The sequence below is a fragment of the Mauremys mutica genome, chromosome 10, assembly GCF_020497125.1.
Source record: "Mauremys mutica isolate MM-2020 ecotype Southern chromosome 10, ASM2049712v1, whole genome shotgun sequence".
NCBI classification, from domain to species: Eukaryota; Metazoa; Chordata; order Testudines; family Geoemydidae; genus Mauremys; species Mauremys mutica.
The window spans coordinates 64,096,758-64,120,207 of record NC_059081.1 but is presented as its reverse complement, the minus strand read 5'-3'; the positions used below and the strand labels follow the sequence as shown (position 1 = coordinate 64,120,207).

The 23,450-nt window shown below is 47.2% G+C and overlaps 1 protein-coding gene across 2 annotated transcripts in view; it reads right to left on the bottom strand.

Annotated features, from left to right (window-relative positions):
• UNC80 (unc-80 homolog, NALCN channel complex subunit) overlaps positions 1 to 23,450 on the bottom strand; it is a 190,179-nt gene that overhangs the window by 84,068 nt on the left and 82,661 nt on the right. For both annotated transcript variants that reach the window (XM_045032267.1, XM_045032269.1), the window contains exons 24-28: positions 19,545 to 19,680; positions 16,542 to 16,675; positions 5,931 to 6,096; positions 2,231 to 2,434; positions 400 to 500 (exon numbers count right to left, since the gene is read on the bottom strand). In XM_045032267.1, coding sequence (XP_044888202.1) covers positions 400 to 500; positions 2,231 to 2,434; positions 5,931 to 6,096; positions 16,542 to 16,675; positions 19,545 to 19,680 — 741 coding nt within the window. The remainder of the gene's footprint in view (positions 1 to 399; positions 501 to 2,230; positions 2,435 to 5,930; positions 6,097 to 16,541; positions 16,676 to 19,544; positions 19,681 to 23,450) is intronic.

Genomic DNA, 23,450 nt, shown 5'->3' with positions numbered 1-23,450 from the left:
TATAACTCAGGTGAATCCTGTCTTCTTTTTAAGTGAATTTACAATTTGCAAAGGTACCCAGATTGGGAACTCTTGAAGTAGAGAGATAGGGCCCAACTGAGATTGCAGCTCCATTGTGTTAAATGCTGTACACACACATATCGAGAGGTGATACCAGGCCAAAGAGCTTATCGTCTAAATAAAGGAGACAGACAAATAGTGGGAGAAAAGAAGTATTATCTCCATGTTACAGATGGGGAGCAGCCACTCTAACAGCTGCAGCCTACAGACACTTTAAAGCCCTAATGCTATGCCAACTAAGCATGAATCATGAACAGTTTATCACTAGTGTACCATAATCATTCAATTTGAAAACTGAAAGTGCTAGGTCTGACAGCATCACGAGGGACCCGTACTTACATGAAGCCACGACATGTTCCGATGGTAATTCTCCTCCGTGCCTGTGTTACTCAGCACTTCAGGCTCAATGCTGGGCTCACTTGCACTCCAAGGGCTCCCTTCTTCAAAAGAAAAATACCCCAAAATGTGGTGTTTTTAACCGCTACCCATGTGTTTAAAAGCTAGGGGAAGTGCTTGTAAGCCAGGCCAGCCTTGCTGAGACCTAGGGTGAACAGATGTCCCGATTTTATAGGGACAGTCCCGATTTTTGGGTCTTTTTCTTATATAGGTTCCTATTACCCCCCACCCCCGTCCCGATTTTTCACATTTGCTGTCTGGTCACCCTACCGAGACCAATCACAGTACACAGAACCTGCTGTCTCACATAGAGTGCCTTTGGAGCCCTCCTCCCCCTTGCCATCAGCTGGACTGGCAATTACAAGCACCATTCACAGTCACTGTTAATTTGCCAACCAGTCAGTGGTGAGCATTGTTCTCTTTTTGGGGAGAGGGGAAGGAGTAAAAACAATGGAAACCAATTCCTTGCATTTGTTGCAGATGCTGCAAATTGTTGGTTCAATGATCTGCATTGACTGGGCTCTGTGGTTAAAACCATCAACAAAAATCCAACCTGAAGTGGAATCAGCCTGCTGCTGTTGCCACCACCAGGCAATGTCACCGTTACGTGCCCAGGAGAAGACACTAATATAAATCGGGATGAAAGGGGAAAAAAATCCACACTCTAGAGAACTAAGGCAAGGGAGAGAGCTCTGACTCGTCACTGAACCGATCCCAGTGTTTCTGGCAGCCACTCATTGCCTAGGGGTCTTCCATAATGCCCTCGTTTTAGAACAGAAGTTGCTTTTGGAAACATTTACCATAAATATCATTAAGGGGTAGCTCTGGCTTAACTCAGGTTAGTCCTGTCTTCTTTTTCAAGTGAATTTATGATTTGCAAAGGTATCCAGATTAGGAACTAGCTCTCCTATTTATCCACAAGAGAGGTACAACGTGGGCAAAGCAGACAGGGTCAGAAGGGCCTCTGAGGTTGGGAGATTAGTTCAGCCTCAGGCTTTATCCAATCCTTGACACCTTTGTTGATGTCCCTATCACTTTGTGCCAATTGCGATGGGGATTTCTTGTGATGTGGAGTCCATTTTGTTTCCATCAAATAAATGTATAAGGACTAATTTTTTGAAGACCAAGGCCATTATATATAAAATAATTTTACATTCTACATCTATGAATAGATATCTATTACACTCTCAAATGACATATATGTCTGGAATATTATATGATATAATATAGACTATAAAATGTACTCACATATAATATCATACAATATAAAATGTGCATGTATACATATACAATATCTACTATCATGGAAAATAAAATATCATATATAACAATGATATTTTATATATATATTACATATAATGGCATATATATAATATATATGATTTGTAAATGTCATATATCTATATCATATGATTTTTGTGTGTGTGTACCTCCTCCTAAGCACGGCATGAATTTGGCTGGAAGTCTGGTAAATGTCAGTATTTTAAGAGTTCGTACGCTAACACTGAGATTTAAATTGACCACCTTTGTGTGGAATAGAATTTACATTCCAGTGTGCACCAGTGGCAAGATTTGAACTCTGGCCTTCCTGGGTGTTAGCTTATGCAATCCATGAAGAGGAACAGACAGCTGCTTAACTCAGAGAGATGGAGATTTCTCCTACTCTAATGAATCTTTATATTTATTTATTGTTCTGGACCTGCTTTAATCGTTTCAGAATCTGGATGCTGCCTAGCAGCCCCGCTCCCTTTTTAGCCCATCTCATCTATGTTACCTATGTCAGTGACAGTGTCCCTGCTGTGGGACAGCTGCAGCTCCTCATTCTCAGACTCTGAGTCCTGCCGTGATAACTTGGTGCTCTTTAGGCTGCCGGCCCGGCGAATGCTGGACAGGGAACCCCCCTTCTTCACCCGGAAACTGCGGGTTCCTTTAATCTGGAGCAAGCGGGAGCCTCCTATCCTGATCTTCCTGCTGGGAACTGTATTAAAAGAATAAAAGAGGACTTTTTTCCCCTTAATTTTCCCCCATTTAAAAAAAATCCTAGCCCACCCTTCTTCCCCGACTCCTTATTGTCAGCCTATATTGCAGCACCTTTACTTCTGTCAAGGAAGATGGGCAAGAGGCTCCCTCCAAAGCCAGCGCCAATGCAGCTCTATCAATCACTCAGTATGGGATGCTTTACAGAAATGTGCTCAGAATCTTCTTTCCTGGAGACGTTACATCAGATCTGGGCTTTTTTATACTTGGGATTAACCCTGCTTTGACCACTGATGTCCAGCAAATAGGTAAACTGCACTGGTAGAAACTCCAAGCAAAGACAAGGAACACCACAACTGGCACTGACAGAGTTAATTCCTGCTTGAAACTCGAGTAGACTCAACTGGTGCCAACTATGGCTTTCTTTGCTCACCATTGGAATTTGCACTGGTGCACATACAACAGCTGCTGTCCATCAGTGGCTGAATGCCAAGTGCAGACATGGCTTCTCTGACAAACCTACCCTCCTGCTGACTCAAGGTCTGCAAACCCAAATCTGCCCCTGTAGCAGGATCACCTAGTTCATTCACACAGCCTTTATGACTGCAGACAGCTAGCCTGATTCGCCAGATTAGTAGTATAGTACGCGTTACTTCTTTGAAGTTATATTTGCATAAATCCCTGTCTTTGCATGATACTCTTCATCATTAGAATGCTTTAAAGGAAAAACAGCATGTACTTCCTCTCCTTCAGACAAAGCAGCAGCTTTCAGGCACTAAAAATACATCTGACACTTTGTGTTTCTGATGAGCACAAACATGAAATGGTTCAATGTTCAAAGCACCGATCATTTGCATTTTATTCTCCTCTTATTTCAAAGGCAAAACAATGGCAGCACATGAGTCCAAATGTTGCAACACTCAGTCATTAAACTGTTGATCTATTCAGAGAAGAACATACAAGATCACCTTTCGGTGCACTGTAGAGACTGGACTGTGTACACCTTTTAGTATAAAATAGGTAAGAAAAATATATAAATGTAATTATATTTGGACTTGAAAAATCAGTCTTCCAAGCCTTGAAAATCCCTCTTATTTCCCCAGCTTTATATCCTCCTACTCTCACCCACAAACCCATTTTGGTGGCTAACATCCTATTGATGGAAAAGGGCTGGATAGGTCTCCTTTTTGGAGCTAATCAGCGCTGCTCATTAGTCAGCTGGACAGATCACTGTTGAGTGATTTGACAGCTGGCTAGATTCTGTTCAACCTCAGCACAGCTGGCTAGACTGCCCTGAAACGCACAGCTGTTTTGGCACACCTAGCCACATTTCATAAAGTCTGTAGAAACTTCTTAGCACACAATTAGTACATAAAACTTTCTGGGGGCTACTTGTTAATCTAAATTAGTATATCTATGCTTTGGACCTACCTGTAGGAGGTTAGACACAGTAAAATTGTAGTTTTTGCATAGCTGTTAAGACAAACCTGCGGTTGACCATCAAGCAAAGTAATTACCACTCAAGAGGAGATGAAAGGAAATAAACGGATTAGTACTTGTCAAAGAGATTGGGGTAAAGAGGCCTGTCCTTTTGTCACTGCAGGTGAGAAAAATTTAGTTACAGTCACACAACAACAATTTTCAGCCAGACAATTAATAGATTCAGAAAGATGCCTTTGCATCTGCTAAGTTTTAGCCGAGGTAAATTCCCAGTAGAGTACGCTGTAGTCAGAGCAAAGAACACTTTAAAAAAAATCTTGTATTTGTTTAGCCTATTTCAGAACAAAATATTGCAAAGCACTTTGCTAATGTATAAACGGAAATGCTGCCTCTACATAGGTATCACTTTTCCCACCACTAAAATGCAGCTGCCTCTGGGTGCAACGTAGCAGCTTTGTAAAATGTGCACAGCAATACTACAACAAACCTTAGGGCAAGAAGTGAAGAAGGACCCCCATGCTTTACTGAAACTGCAGGGAGAATTTAGTTAAGCAGAATGAGCTGGAACTATTCTTGAGGGGAAAAAAAGATTTTACATTATATCCAAAAGTGTGCTGCACAGTAACCAGACAGGGGCAAACCTAATTTCCATGTTATCACCACCACCATTTCTTGCAGCACCTAATGTTTTGAGGAGGTCTTCTGTTCATGTACTTTGCCAGCCCAACCTTGCTTTCCTCAGAAGATCTGATGGCATCACAGCACAAGGTGGTTGCAGGCAGTTGCTATCGAAGCCTTTTTAAAATTTAAAGTTGTAGCCACCTAATTCATAAGGGACTTCTCATCCTGATTTATTTGGCAATGTGAAATTCTGGAGATTTGTGCGTTCTGTGGCTGCTAACAAGAGTCAAGAAGAAAAGGAAGTGGGTTATGTGAGAATTCTTCAAGATGACTCTTTGCAGCTTGATGGGAAGCTGCCTTCGCTATCAGGAGCTCTCCCATTCCATGTGTTTTTGGAGGCAGTTTTACACGTGATTCTTGGAAATGTTTCATGTATGAATGTATCTACTTGTGAATGCAATCACAGCTCAACCATGAGCATGAATGCAATGCGGGCCTGACCCAAAGCCCTTCATAGCCAAGGGAAATCTCATGGTTGACTTCAAAGGCAAGCTACAACCCTTGGATGGTCTGCATTGTTTAGCACACAAGTATAATTCTTCACAAGATCACAAACCATAAATCCCATCCATTTAAAAAAAACATTGTTACAGAATGTCTATGTCTTTACATATCCATTATGAAAGAGATTTTAAACAGTTTGTTCTAAATGTTCTAAAACACACAAACTGGACTGTCATTTACAGGTAACTGTCCAGAACTTTCAGTCTCTAATAGCAAATGTCAAGTAACTACTGACTGCATATTGTATTGCAACACTTGTACCATCATATAGTATGGGGATTTTGCATGAGATGGTTTTAAAATGGAAAACATTCTGCTGCCCTTAGCAAACACAGTGAGCTTGAGCTTTGCTTGTACAGTACGCAATACGCTGGTAATATTAACCTGCTAGCCATCAAGAGCCACATAGGTAGGTGTTTTTCAAGTGGTAGTAAAGAACCAAAAGAGGTCAGGGGTTAAACCACTCATTCTGTTAAATGCCATGACCTCTGAACAGGTGGGGATTTTCACAGAAGGGTCCAATCTTTCGGCCCATGTGTGGTTTTTATCCCACATTGAAGAACGGTATCAGAAAATATAAAAATCAGTTCAAATACTGATACTTCTGAGGAGTGCACCAAAAGATACTCCTGAATTTACACCATTTGCTTTTTAGAACCCTTGTTTGGTTCTGCGAATATCGTTATCCTGATGACTTAAAAATGTTTGTTTTCCACACATAACATATGCAACGTTGCAGCTCAAAAATTATTCAAGCCATGTGGCTCTATGGCTTCCTGCTTTTTAACACAGTCTATGGAAATGAAGAGACATAAAATACAGCATCACATAACAAGCCCTGAGAACATGAAAGCGTCACTCTGCTGACAAACCTTTCTTCTCTTCACAGCCAGTGTCAGATTTGAGCGTGTGGCTGCTGCTATGCAGGGAGTCTTTTGAATCTTCATTTTCATCCAGAATCCCAGCAAAGCTGATCTTCCTCTCATACCTGTGCCTGTCCAGCTCAGGGTCCAGACGCAACCTGCAGCTCTCCAGGTCCTGTAGCATCATGTGGACCACAGAAACATGTGAATAGCATGAGCTCTTATACTTCTCTCCAGCAACAAAAGATTATCATTATAGCAAGAACTGCCCTCAAATGGAAATCCTACTTCTATCATCTGGAACTAAATTCCTAGTTAACCTAATCCGTTCATATCTAACCTACACTGACACATTTTCAAATCCTGATTGAATTTGGATCTCAACTCCTGCATGCTCAATGCAAGGGGATATTGTTCTGCTGGAAGGTATTAATAGCTGCCATCAACTGGGCCTCTGATCTATAGATGGTTAAAGACACTGGGTATGCTAATCATCCTTCTTTCAGGCTAAATCGATAGAGCAGTATAATGCCCCTTTATGTACTTGTTAGGATATAGATATTCAGGCCTGTCTGCAAAGGCCTATACTTTAAGAATTTAGGTGTATTCTTATCACTTAGCTAGTTATAGAGGTATAAAAGAAAGAATCAAAATCACTGTCTGTAACGGCCTTCTCTTACTGTGACAGGCTAAGGCCTTCAGCTAAGATGTAGTTAGGCAGCCATAAGCTGGGAAGTGTATGGTCACATCCTCACATTCCAAACTAGTCACATTGAAATAAGGTGCTATTGGGCTATTAGGAATACAATCCTGCCCTGATATTTCTATCACCTCCAGAGAAACGGAAGAGTCTAGAAGATAGCATCCTGTCTGGCAAGAACTCACTTATCAATAGACACAACTGGAAAACCCTTATGTATGTATAGATGTAGTTGTGAAATCCTCACTTCTGTATTGTTTTGTATGTTTATTTGCATGGTCTCTGTCTGGTTCTGTAATTGTTTCTGTCTGCTGTATAACTAATTTTGTTGGGTGTAAACCAATGAAGGTGGTGGAATATAATTGGTTAAATAACCATGTTGCAATATGTTAGGATTGGTTAGTTATATTTCAGTAAAATGATTGGTTAAGGTATAGCTAACCAAAACTCAGGTTTTACTATATAGTCTGCAGTCAATCAGGAAGTAAGGGGCGGGGGGGGGGGGAATGGGAACAGGGACTGGGGATGGGGGAATTAAAATCATGTCTTGCTAAAGGGGAAAATGGGAACAGAGGATGGGAACAGGAACAGGGACACAGGCAAGGCTCTGTGGTGTCAGAGCTGGGAAGGGGACACTAAGGAAGGAAACTGGAATCATGCTTGCTGAAAGTTCACCCCAATAAACATCGAATTGTTTGCGCCTTTGGACTTCGGGTATTGTTGCTCTCTGTTCATGCGAGAAGGACCAGGGAAGTGAGAGGGTGAAGGAATAAGCCCCCTAACAGTACTGATAGTTGGAGGATAGGCTGCATGAACAGTGTGGTCAGGGGGATTTTCCTGGGACTGGTGGCAAACACAGGGAGGTTAGGTGATTGGTTGCAGCTTGTGTGCATGTGTATGTGCACATGCAAGTGCCAGAGGCAGAAAAACAAATAAAACGCCAGCAGACAGCAAGAGAAGCAGTTGTGAGCATGGCCCTCAAAGAGAGTAGAGAGACAGAGCTCCTTGGGCACAGAACTGACTAGAGAGGCAAACTTGTAAATAGTGAGCAAGGAAAAAGACGGTTACTCACCGTAGTAACTGTTGTTCTTCGAGATGTGTTGCTCCTATCCATTCCAGTTAGGTGTGCGCGCCGCGCGTGCACGGCATCTCGGAACTTTTTTACCCTAGCAACTCCGGCAGGCCGGCTGGGCGCCCCCTGGAGTGGCGCCGCTATGGCGCTGAATATATACCCCAGCTGGCCCGTCCGCTCCTCAGTTCCTTCTTGCCGGCTACTCCGACAGTGGGGAAGGAGGGCGGGTCTGGAATGGATAGGAGCAACACATCTCGAAGAACAACAGTTACTACGGTGAGTAACCGTCTTTTCTTCTTCGAGTGATTGCTCCTATGCATTCCAGTTAGGTGATTCCCAAGCCTTACCTAGGCGGTGGGGTCGGAGTGAGACGTGGCGGAGTGTAATACCGCGGAGCCGAAGGCTGCGTCGTCTCGAGACTGTTGCACCAACGCGTAGTGGGAGGTGAAGGTATGGACCGAAGACCAGGTGGCCGCTCGACAGATGTCCTGGATCAGAACGTGGGCCAGGAAGGCAGCCGACGAGGCGTGCGCCCTCGTCGAGTGTGCGGTGAGGCGGCATGGCGGCACGCGAGCAAGCTCGTAGCAGGTCCGGATACACGCGGTGACCCAAGAGGAAATCCGCTGGGAGGATATCGGCTCGCCCTTCATGCGGTCAGCAACCGCTACGAACAGCTGGGGCGAACGCCGGAAGGGTTTAGTCTGCTCGATGTAGAAAGCGAGCGCCCTGCGGACGTCGAGGGTGTGCAGCTGTTGCTCCTGAGGCGAGGCATGCGGCTTCGGGAAGAACACTGGGAGGAAGATCTCCTGGTTGAGGTGGAAGGCCGACACCACCTTTGGGAGGAAGGCCGGATGTGGTCGAAGCTGCACCTTGTCCCCGTGGAAGACGGTGTATGGTGGACCCACCGTTAGAGCACGGAGCTCAGAGACTCGTCTCGCTGATGTAATGGCGACGAGGAAGGCTGTCTTCCAGGAGAGGTAGAGCAGGGAGCACGTGGCTAAGGGCTCGAAAGGAGGACCCATCAGCTTGGCCAGCACGAGGTTCAAATCCCAGGTCGGGGCAGGACGCCGCACCGGCGGATACAAGCGGTCCAGGCCTTTAAGGAAGCGGGAAACCATCTGGTTAGAGAAGATGGACCGACCTTCCACGGATGGACGAAAGGCGGACACTGCTGCCAGGTGAACTCTCAAGGAGGAGACCGCAAGACCTTGCTCCTTAAGGTACCAGAGGTAGTCCAGGATAGTAGGGACCGGGACTACGAAGGGATTGAGGCCTCGTTGGTCACACCAGAGTGCGAACCGCTTCCATTTCGCCAGATAGGTGGAGCGAGTGGAAGGCTTTCTGCTCTCTAGCAGGACTTGCTGTACTGCCGCCGAGCAGTCCCTCTCTGCGTGGGTCAACCACTCAGGTACCAAGCTGTAAGATGAAGGGACTGCAGGCTCGGATGGCGGAGCCTGCCGAAGTCCTGGGTGATGAGGTCCGGCCACAACGGAAGGGGGATGGGATCCCGAACGGAGAGCTTGAGCAGCAGGGAGTACCAATGCTGCCTCGGCCAGGCCGGAGCTACGAGAATGACGGTGGCTCTGTCCCTCCGCAGCTTCTGAAGCACTCGGTGAACGAGCGGGAACGGAGGGAAGGCGTAGAGCAGGCGATCCTTCCAGGAGTAAAGGAAGGCGTCCGACAGGGAGCCCGGCGAGTGACCCCGGAATGAGCAAAACAGGTGACACTTCCTGTTCTCCTTGGACGCGAATAGGTCTACTTGGGGAAACCCCCACCTCTGGAAGATCGTGTGTACGACGTCGGGGCGGAGAGACCACTCGTGGGAGAGGAACGACCTGCTGAGATGGTCGGCCAGCGTGTTCTGCACTCCCGGAAGAAAGGACGCTTCCAGGTGAATGGAGTGGGTCACGCAGAAGTCCCACAGGAGCATCGCTTCCTTGCAGAGGAGGGAGGAGCGGGCTCCGCCCTGCTTGTTCACGTAGAACATTGCCGTTGTATTGTCCGTGAACACTGTCACACAGCGGCCTTGCAGGTGGGTGCAGAAGGTGCGACAGGCCAGACGGATCGCTCGCAGCTCGCGTACATTGATGTGGAGAGCGAGCTCCTGCGGCGACCACAGACCCTGGGTCTGAAGGTCGCCCAGGTGAGCCCCCCAACCGAGCGCTGAGGCATCCGTGGTCAGCGTGGCGGACGGGCGAGGCGGATGGAACGGGACTCCCGCACAGACGACCTGCGGGTCTAGCCACCAGTTGAGGGAGTCGAGGGTCAGCCTGGAGACTGTGACCACCATATCGATGGGATCGCGATTCGGTCGGTACACCGACGCGAGCCAAGACTGGAACAGGCGGAGGTGGAGCCGCGCGTACGCGGTGACATACGTGCATGATGCCATGTGGCCTAGGAGGCGGAGGCAGGAGCGCACCGTCGTGGTCGGGAAGGAGACGAGGTCCCGGATGATGGAGACCATGGTCTGATGTCGAGATTGCGGCAGGCAGGCTCGGGCTATCACGGAGTCGAGGACCGCTCCAATGAACTCCACCCGCTGTGACGGAACCAAAGTGGACTTCTCGGCGTTGATGAGAAGCCCGAGCCGTCGGAAGAGGGACAGAATGTCTGTCAACTGGCCCATCACCAGCTGTTGAGACTGACCGCGAACCAGCCAGTCGTCGAGATACGGGTAGACATGTATCCGACGACGGCGGAGGGCTGCGGCAACCACCGCCATGCATTTGGTGAACACCCTCGGTGCGGTGGAGAGCCCGAACGGCAACACGGCGAACTGGTAGTGGGCGTTGACCATAAAGCGGAGGTAACGTCAGTGAGGAGGATAAATCGCGACATGGAAGTAGGCGTCCTTCATGTCGAGGGCGGCAAACCAATCTCCCGGATCCAGAGAGGGAATGATGGTCCCCAAGGTAACCATGCGAAACTTGGGCTTGAGCAGGAACTTGTTCAGCTCGCGAAGGTCCAGGATAGGACGTAGCCCCCCTTTCGCTTTGGGGATGAGAAAATAACGGGAGTAGAATCCCCTGCCCCGCCTGTCTTGAGGCACTGCTTCTATGGCACCCACGCTCAACAGAGTCTGAACCTCTTGTAAGAGGACTTGCTCGTGAGAGGGGTCCCTGAAGAGGGACAGGGAGGGTGGGTGGGAAGGCGGGGGTGAAACAAATTGAAGGCGGTAGCCCGACTGGACTGTTTGAAGCACCCAGCTGTCTGTTGTTAATTGGGACCACGCCGAAAAGAAATGGGAAAGGCGGTTGTAAAATAAAGGGGAAGGATCCGGTAGGGAGAGTGATGGGCCGTCCTCGAGCGTCCCATCAAAAGGCCTGCTTGGCCCCCTGAGGGGCCTTGTACGAGGCCTGGCCCTGGCTACGCCGATTGCCGGAAGGACGACGGCGATTTTGAGCCGGTCGCCGGCTATTGTACGGCCGATAGCGTTGCTGGTAGAAGGGCCGGGAGGGTTGCTGCCGGAAGGACCTGCGTTGTGTCGCCGGCGTGTGCATCCCTAGGGTGCGGATGGCAACGCGACCGTCCTTTAGGGTCTGGATCCGGGAATCCGTCTTTTCGGAAAAAAGACCCTGCGTGTCGAAGGGCAGGTCCTGCAGTGTATATTGCACCTCCGGTGGCAGGGTGGAGGACTGCAGCCAGGCGATGCGCCGCATTGACACGCCGGAGGCTAAGGTCCGAGCTCCGGAGTCCGCAGCGTCGAGGGCGGCCGTGATGGAGGACCTAGATGATCTCCTTCCCTCCTCTAACATCGCCGTGAACTCCTGGTGGGAGGCTGACGGCAGGAGCTCCGTGAACTTCGCCAGGGACGTTAGGATATCAAAGACGTATCTGGCTAGGAGGACCATCTGGTTAGCAATACGCATCTGTAGGCCACCCGCCGAGTAGACCTTGCAGCCTAGCAGGTCCATGCGCCGGGCGTCCTTGGACTTAGGCGCAGGGGCAGGTTGACCGTGCCTCTCGCGGTCGTTAACCGATTGCATGACCAAGGAGTCTGGGGTCGGGTGGGTATAAAGGTACTCATAGCCCGTAGGGGGAACTGAGTATTTACGCTCGACCCCGCGGGCCGTGGGAGGGATGGAAGCGGGTGTTTGCCAAAGTGTGGTGGCATTCTTTTGGATTGTTTTCACAAAGGGCAACGCCACCCGCACGGGAGCGTCCGCACCAACCACGTTGGTAATGGGGTCCTCGTCCTCCTGGACCTCTGCTACTGGGAGATCCATGGCTGTCGCCACCCGGCGAAGCAGGTCCTGGTGGGCCTTCAGGTCAATGGGCGGCGGCTCCTTGGTCGAAGCACCGGCCACCGCCTCGTCCGGGGAGGACGATGAGGACAAGCCCTGCACGACGGCCTCCTCCGCAGGGGCTGCTGACTGCGCCTCGGCTGGGTCGTGCTGCATGGAGGACCGGCGGTCTGGCGGAACGGAGGGCTCACGTCGAGGTGAAGGGGCCGCCTGGCTAACCGTTGCCTCGGGGACCCTGCGCTCGGAGGCCGAGTCTCTCGGGGGAAACGGTACCCCCTGCGCTTCATACTGGGCCCAGGGAACCCAGAAGCCCCACTTTTGAGCCCCTTGAGGATCACCGTGAGGGGTCGGTGGTAAGTGCGCGTTGCTGTCAGCGCCGGAGGCCACGGATGCCGGGCGGGATGGCCAAGGAGGTGCTGAGGCGCTGACGGATTGTACCGCTGAAGGCGGTAGTCTGTCCGCAGACGGTGCCGAGAAACGGTGTCTGTCCATTCGGTACCGGGACGGTGACCGAGACCGTCGGCCACCGCGGTGCCGGGAGCTCGACCAGTGCCGGGAGCTCGACCGGGAGCGGGATCTGCGGTGCCGGGAGTGGCTGCGGGAGTCGCGGTGCCGGGAACAGTGCCGGGACTGAGACCTCCGACGGTGCCGACGCGACGGCGATCAGGACCTGGATCGGTGCCGAGAGTGCGACCGGTACCGGGATGACGAACGGTACCGGGACTCCGATCGGCGTCGGGATGGCGACCGGTACCGGGACGGCGAGCGGTGCTGAGATCGAGATCGGCGGGATGGCGACCTTCTTCGGGACCAGGAGCGTGACCGGGACCGGGAGCGTCGTCTGTGCCGGCGGTCCGCGGAGGGCGGCTGGATCATCATTGCCGGTTTTCCGGCAGATGCGACAGCCCGCACCGGCGGTGCCGGGGGCCGGAGGCTCGGTGCCTCTACGAGCTGTATCAGCTCACGCGCCGCGGAGAATGTCTCCGGCGTCGACGGCAGTCGTGGCTCAACCGCGGACGGTGCCGGGGAGCGTGGCGGTGCCGGACTCGACGGCCCTTGCGGCGCCGGAGTCAAGGGCCCGGTGCCCGCCTGGTGCACGGCCACCGCAGGAGTGGCAGGTGGCGCAACAGTCTTGGCTGAGTCCTCAGCGCGGGACTTAGCGATCGCCTTCGCCAGCCTGCGCTTCCTAGCAGGCGAAAGGGAGCGGTGCCGGGTCTTCGCGGTCGCCGGCTGAGGCTGCGGCGCCGCGGTGCCGGAACGGCTCAGAGCAGCCGGTGCGCTCTGCACCGATGAGGCTCTCGGTGCCGGCGCGGTCGGTGCCGGGGGCTGTAACGACGCCTCCATGAGGAGCTGCTTAAGTCTATAGTCCCGCTCCTTACGTGTTCTCGGCTTGAAGGCAGAACAGATCTGACACTTGTCTGTCCGATGACCCTCGCTGAGGCAACGAAGACAGGCGTCGTGCGGGTCTCCGATGGGCATAGGCCTCTGGCAGATTGCGCAGGGCTTAAAGCCCGGTGCCTTTGGCATGAGCCCGCACCGGGAGAGGAAAGGGAGGGGAAACCCCCCTAACCTTAACACTAAACCTAACTAGCTAACTATAACAACTATCTACACGAACTATGAACTAACTATATACAAAAAACCTTTAGTGAGAGCTAGGGTAGTGGAGGACAGAGAGCACTCCACAGTTCCAACTGGCCGTCACGGGCGGTAAGAAGGAACTGAGGAGCGGACGGGCCGGCTGGGGTATATATTCAGCACCATAGCGGCGCCACTCCAGGGGGCGCCCAGCCGGCCCGCCGGAGTTGCTAGGGTAAAAAAGTTCCGAGATGCCGTGCACGCACGGCGCGCACACCTAACTGGAATGCATAGGAGCAATCACTCGAAGAAGAACTGCCTGCTGTTTGTTTCTGCTGCTTTCAAGAAAACAGGACTGTGTGTTCTTTTTTAGTAAACAAACAGGACAGCACCTGACTCAGATCATCCATTTCTCTTCCTGACAGAAACAACCCTGCAATGGCCCGAACACTGACTAACCATTCGACCCAAAGGGGCAACATTACAATTATAGCAGTATTCAGATATACACATCCATTTCCCTTAGCAGAGACTGTAAAAAAGGCTGGTTAAACACATAAGGTTCTGTTTTCAAAATGGCTGGTGAGAAGCACATACAGTGAGTGCAGTTAAAAAGCCCCACTCATTTATAATTTTATTCACAACATCCACTTGGTGACACTGAAACCTTGGAGACTGTTCAGCATGAAAACCAGTAGGGTATAGAAATGTAAAATGGCAGAGCTACTTGTCAGGCTAAACAGGGGAAGAGGTGTTATAGTAAACAAGGGGTAATCAATTATTTTTTGTCAAGTTCCAAATTTCTTGGCCAAGGTATAGTCAAGGTCCAGACTCCAGAAAAAATAATACAAAAACAATAACAATAATGATAATAAGTAAATAAAAAGATTTTTGGGTCTGTTCAAAAGCATCTGGTGGTCCAGATTTGGCACACGGTCTGCCTATAGACTATGCTGTAGTAAACTGTCTTAAAACAATCCAAAAAGTTAATCATGAAGAAATATAAGTTTCTTATCTCACACTCAGGAGATTTTGCCCATAAGCGCTCAGCTGTAACTCCTACTGAAGTTACTAGGAGTTAACAGGAGTGTGTGAAGTTCTGTTACATTAAAAGTTGCTTTGAAAAAAGTGAATTTTCCCAAACACAAAAACACACACAAACATACAAGAGAGTAGAAACATTACAGACTTAGTGGTGCTGAACATGTATAATTGCCTTGCATGAGAGAAATTAGACCAGTTACAGCCCTTAGAACACTTGTAGAACACTTTGCAGCCCCTCAGAAAACCTCCTGAACGGTCCAACAGATGATATAAGTGATAAGAACAATGACTTTTCCACTTGCTTAACAATCAGTTTAAGGCTGGATTTTCAAAGGAGCGTCTGGGGAGTTGGGCACCTTGGTTCACTGGGAATTGGGCACCTCAACTCCATTAGGCAGCGCTGAAAATCCCAGTTTAACTGGTTTCATCTGAACAGATATGGATGCAGACTAGCTGAAAGGGTTCAATTCATCTTTCACTGCCCCCGCACCCCCCCCCCTCCCCCCAGTGTACCCCTGGCTTTATGAAAACTCCCACAACATACTGCTTCTGGTAGATGGAACTGTGACAGAGGCATTCAGATCACATTGCAACTGAAATGATTTTGGACACAAGGCAAAACTTAAAGCAATTCAGCCCAACTCGTTTGGATGGAGTGAACTGTTTGTGGGTAAACTGGCTCATCATTACTGGTTCAGGTACAAACGGTTTAGTTCTCTAGTTTAGACAAGGCCCCACTGACATGCGTGGAATCTACAAATGCTTAGAACATCTCAGAACCAACCACTCATGTAGGGTACGTTTTCACTGCAGACTTAACTCCGGCTCTTATCCAGGTTTATGTCTGCAAAAAGCTGCTCTGCTAGCAACTTAGCTTTAACAGCAACAACAACAAAAAGGAACCAAATCTTCTTACACCCAATTCTCTTTAAAAGTACAAGCAAGCCAGAAAGTTTTCTGTGTGCAAAGAAACCCCCATTAACCCATTTCTAACTCAAAACATAACACTCAGTTTACCTGAGTGTTATGGGGCCATAATTGTTCGGTACTTGTATAAGATTCAAAAAATCAAGCTAATATTATTTCTGATAGACTCTTACACAGTGAGACTAAGTTTTCTTCCAGTTTCACACTATAAAACAAGTCCTCCTCTTCTTCTCCCACAGCAGAGTTCGAAAAATTATTAATCGGCAGCATTTCTGTCTGGCTCAAAGGCACAGATCCCTACAGATCCTAATTACCCAGGATGTTCTTACTTTCAACATATCTGTTTTAGTAAGATGCATTTCCACCTTTAAGACCCTGTGGTTTTGTAACACAGTTTTGTAACGCTGCCATTTTATTTATTTTTATTACATAGTGAAAATGTCAACAAAGAGCCATGTTGATTTCTTCCTTTTGTCTGATTCACTCCATTGGAAGTCTGTAAAAGATTTCAGCAATCAACTTCAAACTCTCACGGCCGTCATGCCACATCACATTGGCCTGTTAGGTAAACTGTCATTAGTGATGTACTGAGATTTGGGTCAAAGGCTATGTCTACACTACTGAGGTAAGTCGACCTACGCTATGCAACTCCAGATACGTGAATAATGTAGCTGGAGTTGACATACCTTAGGTCGAGTTACCAGGGGGTCTACAGGAGAAAATCTCCCGTCGACTTACCTTACTCTTCTCGTCAGGGATATAGTACAGGGATCGACTGGAGAACGATCTGCAGTTGATTTGGCAGGTCTTTACTAGATCCACTAAATCGACTACCAGTGGATTGATCTCAGAGCATTGATCCCTGCTGTAGTGTGGACCTGCCCTGTGACTCTCATTAACATTAATAGGAATGGTGTGTCTTAACCGTTCAGCCTTCTGTGGAAACTTCAGCGCAATTAAATCCCTGCCACCAATCTATCTTTTTCATCAGGTGTATGAGGAAAATAACCTCATGGGAACTTCTTCATCGCTAATTCCTAGGGCTCACTTACCACGAGAGGCTCAGTACGAGGCCTGGGCATGTAGGGAAAGGTCTCTCGAAGGAAGGTGGTGATCTCCAAGAGAAGCTGGCATGCTGCCATCTTCAGGGCAAAAGGGCAACAACATTTGGTAGGGTTCACAGTGCCTGGGAAATGAGATTTGCTTGGTAAGAGAAAACACAATACAAAATTTGGAACCAAGAATTGATGGACACACATAATGCACAATGCAAGGTGCATATGAAAAGTGTTATGATTAAATTCTAGACTCCTATATTACTTTTCTAATATTAAAAGGACAGATCCATGCATGTATCTATCTGTCAGCACAAATCCCATATACTGTGTGGTATGTTGTTATCAAAACATCTGCTAACTCAAAGTGGTCTCAAAATATAAACTCTACATATAATACTATATATTAGCATAACACAGATTTAGAAACAGATACTCTCATGCCCTTTACACCTTTGCATTCAGCCAAATAGATTGTAATTATGGCTAAGCTTGTGTCCTCAATGAAGATGAACTCAAACAATAACAAATCAGCAGCCATCTTAAGTGAGATTATCATAGCAATAATCTTGGGAAAGGGTAGCATCATTGTCACGCTTGTTCTTTTTAAAAACCATGCACATAATTGTGAACAGTTAACAAACAAGTACTGTGCCTACTGTTAATAACTGTCCCAAAGCCTAAATAAGGCAGCAGCCCTGCAATTTTGTTCTACATAATGAATACAAATGTTATTTAGAGATGGCGCAAAAACATGCAGTTATTGCACCATCAAGTGTTTGGAAATTAGTAAGGTACAAATTTCCATTAAAGAGGGATTCAGCAAAGCAAAGTATTTACAGGCGTGCTTGACTTTACACAAATGGGACTACTCACATGCTTAAAGTTAAGCACATGTGTAAGTGGCTTTGCTGAAATGGAGTCTATATGCTCAGCTTCAAAATCCATGTTCATGATATTTCTCAGCTGGTCCAATACCCATCCAAACCTTGAAGACAATGAAGTGTTCTTGTGGCCTTGACCAATTTGCAAAGAATTTTTTGGGCTAATATATAGAAGGAAAAAAGCTGGTAGTTGTTTTGGGGTCTCTTGAAACTACTAATGATGCTGATTTTTTGGGAATGTTTTGGGCTTGTCGCTTAATGAACCATCCAAATGTCTTCTGGAGATACTTTATGTTCCCACTGTTTTTTCTCACATCTGATCCTGTCGTGTTGCACAAAGAAACATACAGAAACTGAACAACCGAGGGAATGTTTCAGGAATGGCGAGGACGCTACAGGCTACCAGACGAAGCCTGATTACATTTGCCTCGCTTGCAGGCTCCTTGTTTATTTCACCTGGCACGAATGATGGAGTTCCCAGGAACTAAAATGATCTGAACAGGCAGATACACTGGAGCACGCATAGGTTCTCAGGGGAAGCTCTAGGAGGTACTCTGTCCTAGGACTTGTTTACACTGCAGAGCCTTGGCTGGCAGAGCTATGCCAGCAGAGCCTCCTAGTGAGGACGCAGTGTAAGCCAACAGAAGGAATTTTGCCAGCATAACTGCCTCTGCCCCAAATGACATTAGCTAAGTGGACAGAAGCACTTTTCTATCAGCATAGTTGCTTCTGCATTGGGGGTTTGGCTGACATTCGGCTAAGGGGTGTGATTTGTTTTCACACCACTGGCCGTCATAGTTATGCCAGCAGAACACCCAGTGTAGACTAAGCCTTAGTGCAGAGGCTGAGTGGCATTCTGAACTTCCTGGCACGTAGAGGGAGCACTCCTGCTTCTACACTCCTTCATGGGGTGCTGTCTGCCAGCTTCCCCCATCGACCTATCCAACACAGTGGCCCTGCCTCCTACCCTCCTGTCCTTTTGGAGTACCTGGCACCTCTGGTGAAGTAGGAATGGAACAGTCCAGGCTCTCTCAAATACAGGGACTGCAGTTCTGCCTAGCCTCATGGGTCATTCAAGGTATGTAGAGGAAGGCTCCATCCCTTGTGCATTCCACCCCTTCATGTGTACCAGCATAAGGCAGATTTGGCCCAGTACATACACCCATGGCCACTCAGGAGCAAATGGCATATTGCAAAGCGCTGGGAAGGAAATTCAGATACTTAGGGCCTGATTCTCCGCTCTCTCAGTGATTTACACGAGTACAATTCCATTGCCTCTAGCAGAATGGCCGTTATGCAGTGAAAAGAGCAGCTCCTTAACCACAAAAAGGAAGCCAATAGATACATAAACAGCACCAATATATTACATTCAGTGGAAAAACAGTAGTACACATACACACAAGCCAGTACATTACAGACCACACATATACAAATGGTGTTTGGAGAGGATATAATGTTCATTGCTATCTTCACCTGTAGCCTATGTCTGTATGTGATGTGATTTTATTTATTCTGATTACAGATCACGTCACAATTTCAGAATCTGTCAACGTCCTTAAAATGTGTTTATTTCAGCGATTTGGTACATTGTATGTTTTTTAATGATACTTTCTGTACCACCTCACTACATTTTTGTGTTAGAATCAATACATGGAAATTAAAATACTTAAATCCAAAGTATTTGGTGCAGCTATGCCAATTCACACCATCTGTGGATCTGGTCCATCAATATTAAGAACATTAAGATGTAGCTGATTTTGCAAAACATGTGTTTTTTTGTTTTTATTTTTGGCAAGGATGTCTTTGAAGAAGGGGAGTCAGAATGGTGTACAAGCACTTGAGCCTAGATATGAAAGATTAATCAGATTTATTTATAATCACAATCTACAGTAATTGCAACTCACTCGCCTCTGTTTTAGATGCTATTCTTTTCATTGTCTCTTATTGCTCCTACTCATATGGTATATTTTACATCAGGCACAGAAAGAAGGGGAAGGGAATTGGTGGGGAATACAGTTGGGTGGCAAGAATATGAAAGAGAAGAAGAAAAATTAAGTGCTCCTAAAGCAGAGGTTCTTACAAGCGGGGGTTCTTGTAGTAAAGGGAGTCTCCTTACTGTCATCTAAAAAGTCTTCCTCCTCATCCTCCTTTCTCAGTCTCCGCTTGGCCTCCTCATCATAAATGAGGCCCAGCAGGTTGGCCGGGCTCTCACTCTCACTGTGGCACAGCTCGTTGAGTCGGATGCCAATTGCCTGCCGGCAAGAAGGAAGGAAAAGAAAGCACAAGGGAATGAGGACCGGAGGGGACTCACCTAGATCTTGCCCATTCTGAGGCAGCTGGAAATTTCATGTTAAGAACAAAACATTTTGGCATTTTTTTTAAATCACTAGAGCAATTGAGAAAACTGTGGGGTTGGGAGGGAGGGGTGGAATCACCACCAAACAAATTGCAAATATTTTCTTCCATTTTTGGTCAAAATTTTGAAACTTTATCAAAATTTGGAAAAAGTGTTTTTTATTTGGTTGAAACCACAGGCACTAACTTTTCAAACTGCTGGGGGGTGCTCAACCCCCGACCCTGCTCCAGGCTCCATCCCCACTCCACTCCTTCCCCCAGCCTCACCTCTTCCCACCCACACCTCTCCTCCTTCCCCTGCCTCTTTTTTCATCAAAATTATGCAGTGACATGTGCCATCCTTCTGCTGAAGATTTTCTGCTGAGGAAGGATGGTCTGGTGGTTAGGATACAGCCTGGAATTTAGGAGACTGGGGTTGAATTTTCTGGTCCTGGGTGACCTTGGGCAAATCACTTAGGCCCAGATTTTGAAAGACATTTAGGCAGCTAACTCCCATGGATTTCAATGGGAGTTTGGCATCTTATTACCTTTAAAAATTTGGCCCTTAGCCTTTCTATGTCTCAGTTCCTATCTATAAAATGGGGATAACAGCACTGCCCTACTTCACAGGCTGTTGTGAGGATAAATACATTACAGATTGTGAGGTGCTCAGATAGTGAGGGAGGCATATAAGCAGCTAGGAGAGAGCGCTTCTCATTGAAGGAAAAAAAATTAACCTAAAAAAAAAATTTCTCCAGTCAAACAAACAAAACTGGTCTAATGGCCTCGTTACCGAATGTTAGGGTAGTGGAGGTTCTGAGGGCAATGCCACAGCTGGGTCCATTAGCAAGCAGAATGCTTAACATTAAGACCATTTCAGAACTCCCAAGGTTTTTTCCAAAGTGATGCTGTATGTAAGCAATGTAATCTAAGAGAACATGGAAAATCACACAGAACATTTTACCTTGCTATAGCATCATTTTGTAAGATAGCAAATGGGAGTAATTTCTTTGTTTTAATAACAATTTGGCACTGAGGCCCTCTTGGATTTAGAGGGTGTTCCTGAGAGACAGACTAAAGCCAATTTTCTGATCCTTTGAATCTCAGAATTGACATACCAGCAGTATATAATTTATTTGCCTAAACTGAAGTGAAGCAGAGAAAGAAAAGCAGTCAAAGGCTCATTCCCATTGCTATGAAGCAGTTGCTGTTAAATGGAGATGATAGACTCTGCTATGGGATAGGAGAATTCGACTGTGTGGTTTGCAAACTGATCTGGATGGTTGTCAATCTCAGTTATCTGTGAGGTTACACATTGCTGAGTAAGCTCTAAATCCTTCATACCATTTTCTCTCTCCTCACTTCAGTTATTTAAGGAAGAATTGTCTTGCTTGGTTTTCAAAGATTTACCACTCATTACTATGCTCTGTTGTCTACCCTGACTGATGATATAACAATCAGCTATAATTGCACAGCAACCTAACTAATAATACTAATTTGTACTGAATTCCTAATAGGAACTGATTGCTGGAGTTATCCTGGGCTAGCCTAGATAATGGTGTGATGTTGCCGTCTATATGGTTTTATAAAAATATGCTAATGAGTGAATATAATGCAACTGGAATATGCTTCATGCAAAAGGTCTCTTGCAAGGTATCATTACAAAGTTTATAATCTACTGGATGTGATCATCCTATTTGTATAAATGTACCACTCTTGTATCTGAAACTAGGAATATGAAATATAACTCTGAGGGCCTACTGTAATTATGCAAAGTGTGGGCCATTAATGGTGATTTGGAATCTTGATGACTCCCATTAACCAGGACCATTGTCTGCAGATGGCTCTGATTTACCTGTAAGTCTTTCTGTATACGTGTGTGCTGGCAAGTGGGCAATGAAGTCTTGAGGTGACATGTGATCACATCACCTGAACTGGAATCCATCTTTAACCTGGTGTCTTTCCATTGAGAAGGAGGGGGTGGGAACCCAGAGAGAGACAAAGGATTCCCGCCTTATGCAAAAGATATATAAAGGGGTGGAACAGAACAAAGAGGGGAGAGGAGCCATCATGAAGAATCCCCTAGCTACCACCTGAGCTGGACCAAGAGCTGGACCAGGGGAAAGAATTGTGCCCAGGCCTGGAAGGGGTCCAGTCTGAGGAAAAAACTTACTGAAGCATCTCTGAGGGTGAGATTATCTGTATCTAGTTTGATTAGACATAGATTTGTGCATTTTATTTTATTTTGCTTGGTGATTTACTTTGTTCTGTCTGTTACTACTTGGAACCACTTAAATCCTACTTTCTGTATTTAATAAAATCACTTTTTACTTATTAACTCAGAGTATATATTAATATCTGGGGGAGCAAACAACCATGCATATCTCTCTATCAGTGTTATAGAGGGCGAACAATTTATGAGTTTACCCTGTATAAGCTTTATACAGGGTAAAATGGATTTATTTAGGTTTAGACCCCATTGGGAGTTGGGCATCTGAGTGTTAAAGACAAGCACACTTCTGTTAGCTGCTTTCAGGTTAACCTGCAGCTTTTGGGGCAAGTAATTCAGACTGTGGATCTTTGTTGGAGCAGACGGGAGTGTCTGGCTCAGCAAGACAGGGTGCTGGAGTCCAGAGCTGGCAGGGCAAGCAGGGGCAAAAGTAGTCTTGGCACATCAGGTGGCAGCTCCCAGGGGGTTTTCTGTGATCCAACCCCCCACAATGGATGGAGCAATATATTTCCAAGTAGAAGAAGGCAGCTTAACAGAAGAAGCCACAGGCAATGAGAGACTAGACTGACCAGAACAGACTGAAAAGTCTGTCTTTTAAAGAGACAATGTCACTGGTGTGACTGGATTAGGAAATTCAGGGAATCAGTAATGGGCTCATCACTTTTAGTGGCATTCTGAATCTTGCCCAGGTCAGTGGAGACTTAAAGTCATTATTATGGGAGGGCTATTTGGTAGTTTAGGTCTGGTGGCCTGAGACTAATTCTTTATCTAACCAGGGTTTTACAATGGCACCCCCCACCGCAGTATCTGAATGACTCTCAGTGCTCAAGTGTACCTCCCAGAAAAACCATCCCCACAATTAGCACAACTCAGCAACTTTGCTGGCAGTCTGAAGGAAGAGGCCAGGGACTAAATGGGCTTGGAGAGTGACCTGCCCTCTCAATCCTGTTGACTTTGGCCCAGAATCTCCCTTGTGAACAGAAGCGTCATGTCCCACTGCTAAGTGGCTCTTGAGCCAGCGTTGCACCTCTGGTGGACAGAGCTGGGTGTAGTGGCTCTTATGCACCCTAGTTGGGATGGTCAGGCGAAGGGATGTGACCTGAGCTTCCTTATACCTAGGCAACCCCCAGCTCGCACAGTGGCCTCTCGAGGCCATTAGTAGCCAGAATAATTTAAAATAGCTTCTAAGCTGCTGCCAGATGTTACACCAGAGGACCAGCCTTGCATACAGTTAGCTCAGGATTGAGACAGCACAAAAGCTGCCTTTGGCGCCTCCTTCTGAAATGGGTTGTGTTCTCCTCAGCCATCCCCAAGAAAACGGTCCTAGGTCAAAGTGAGGTGCTGACTACGCTGCCCCAGCTCTGTAGATAAACAGAAAACTTAAGTCTCCAGGGATGCATGTCAATATGGCACCTTTCAAGAGCAACAGACAGGTGTTAAATATGGGGAAAATGTTGC